This window comes from Chiloscyllium plagiosum, unplaced genomic scaffold (assembly GCF_004010195.1).
Source record: "Chiloscyllium plagiosum isolate BGI_BamShark_2017 unplaced genomic scaffold, ASM401019v2 scaf_51898, whole genome shotgun sequence".
Taxonomy (NCBI): domain Eukaryota; kingdom Metazoa; phylum Chordata; class Chondrichthyes; order Orectolobiformes; family Hemiscylliidae; genus Chiloscyllium; species Chiloscyllium plagiosum.
The window spans coordinates 1-1,694 of NW_025167421.1; the positions used below are offsets into that span (position 1 = coordinate 1).

General features: G+C 48.7%; 1 protein-coding gene across 1 annotated transcript; it reads right to left on the bottom strand.

The window, feature by feature from the left end:
• Positions 1-718: 718 nt before the first annotated feature.
• LOC122545228 (C-myc promoter-binding protein-like) lies at positions 719-1,686 on the bottom strand (the record flags this gene model as incomplete). Its single annotated transcript, XM_043684337.1, has 2 exons — positions 1,510-1,686; positions 719-848 (listed from the first exon to the last, which is right to left on the bottom strand). Coding segments are annotated over exons 1-2 (294 nt in total), but the record flags the coding sequence as incomplete, so codon positions are not given.
• Between the last annotated feature and the right edge of the window lie 8 nt (positions 1,687-1,694).

Genomic DNA, 1,694 nt, shown 5'->3' on the forward strand with positions numbered 1-1,694 from the left:
GCTATAACAGTACAATACACACACACACACAGACAGAACCTGCTAAAACAGTACAATACACACACACAGAACCTGCTATAACAGTAAAATACACACACACAGAACCTGCTAGAACAGTACAATACACACACAGAACCTGCTATAACAGTACAATACACACACACACAGACAGAACCTGCTATAACAGTACAATACACACGCACAGTCAGAACCTGCTATAACAGTATAATACACACACAGACAGACAGAACCTGCCATAACAGTACAATACACACACACACACAGACAGAACCTGCTATAACAGTACAATACACACACAGAACCTGCTATAACAGTACAATACACACACACAGTCAGAACCTGCTATAACAGTATAATACACACACACACAGAACCTGTTATAACAGTACAATATACACACACACACAGAACCTGCTATAACAGTACAATACACACACACACACACAGACAGAACCTGCTATAACAGTACAATACACAGGCACAGTCAGAACCTGCTATAACAGTATAATACACACACACACACACAGAACCTGCTATAACAGTACAATGTACACACACAGGGCTTGCTATAATAGTACAATACACACACTGGGCCTGCTATAACAGTACAACACACACCCCCTGACACACACACAAGGCCAGGTGGTACACTGCACACAGACAGAACTGCAGGCCCAAATCCTGGAGACTGCAGTACCTGTTTGGTCCTCCGAGGTGCTGGGCTGCTCGGAGCACTGTTCCTTGGCTGGTTCAGGAACTGAGAGGTTTTCAGCAGATCCTGTGGCTTATCGAAGAGCTCAGCTTTCAGCAGTGGGAACCCATCATAGCTACAAAGACAAGGAAGATGCCATCCTAGCAACCTGCACCAATCATGCCTCATTACTAGCCAATCAGACTCCCATAAGAGGCCATTCAGCCCATCATCCCATGCTAGAGTGTAACTTAGTAAAGCAGAGTTAAACTCGATTCGCTCATTGCTGTTCAACAGAGATAGACCCCCACCACCCCGCCTTCCCAACCGTGGGCCTGTGACTTGCCAGAGTCCATGGGCACACAGTGACATCAGTAGGAGTGGCGAGGGGGACAGTACTTGGGCCAGCTGTGATGCTTCTGCAGTCGAGCATCCTGTGAGCGGTGTTGCTCAGATGGAGCAGTTGTCTCCTGCAGGATCATTCCCAGCCCCTTTCAGAGTGGAGTGGAGAGCATTGACTGCGGTCGCTTGAGCTCAGAGGGACTGAACAAAGTCAATCATGGATACGTTTCAGAAAAGATGGTGGCTTCTTTAGATAACCCAACCCAGAGAAATCTTTCTATGGGGTGGGGGGCTGGGGACGTTCAGGAACAGACAGCCTGGAGAGACGGTTGCACAACTCCTAGAGACAGCATAAAACCCAGTCTACCCGACACCTTTGGGAGAGGAGGGCTGGAAATCCGCACAGTAAGATCCCAGAGTGACTGGTGTGTGTTTTGGGTGGGCTGTGAGCAGACCTGTACAAGCGAGGGGGCTCCTTGCCGTCTGCAGTCTGGGGGACCTCAGGAGGCATGATGAAAACAGTGTGCTCGCTCCGCTGGGATTCATCCAACTCGATCAGGCGCACCGTGTCCAGTTTCTCCACATCCACCTGCAAAAGGCAAGCAGCAACACACTGCATTTCCTCACAACTCTCTGTCAA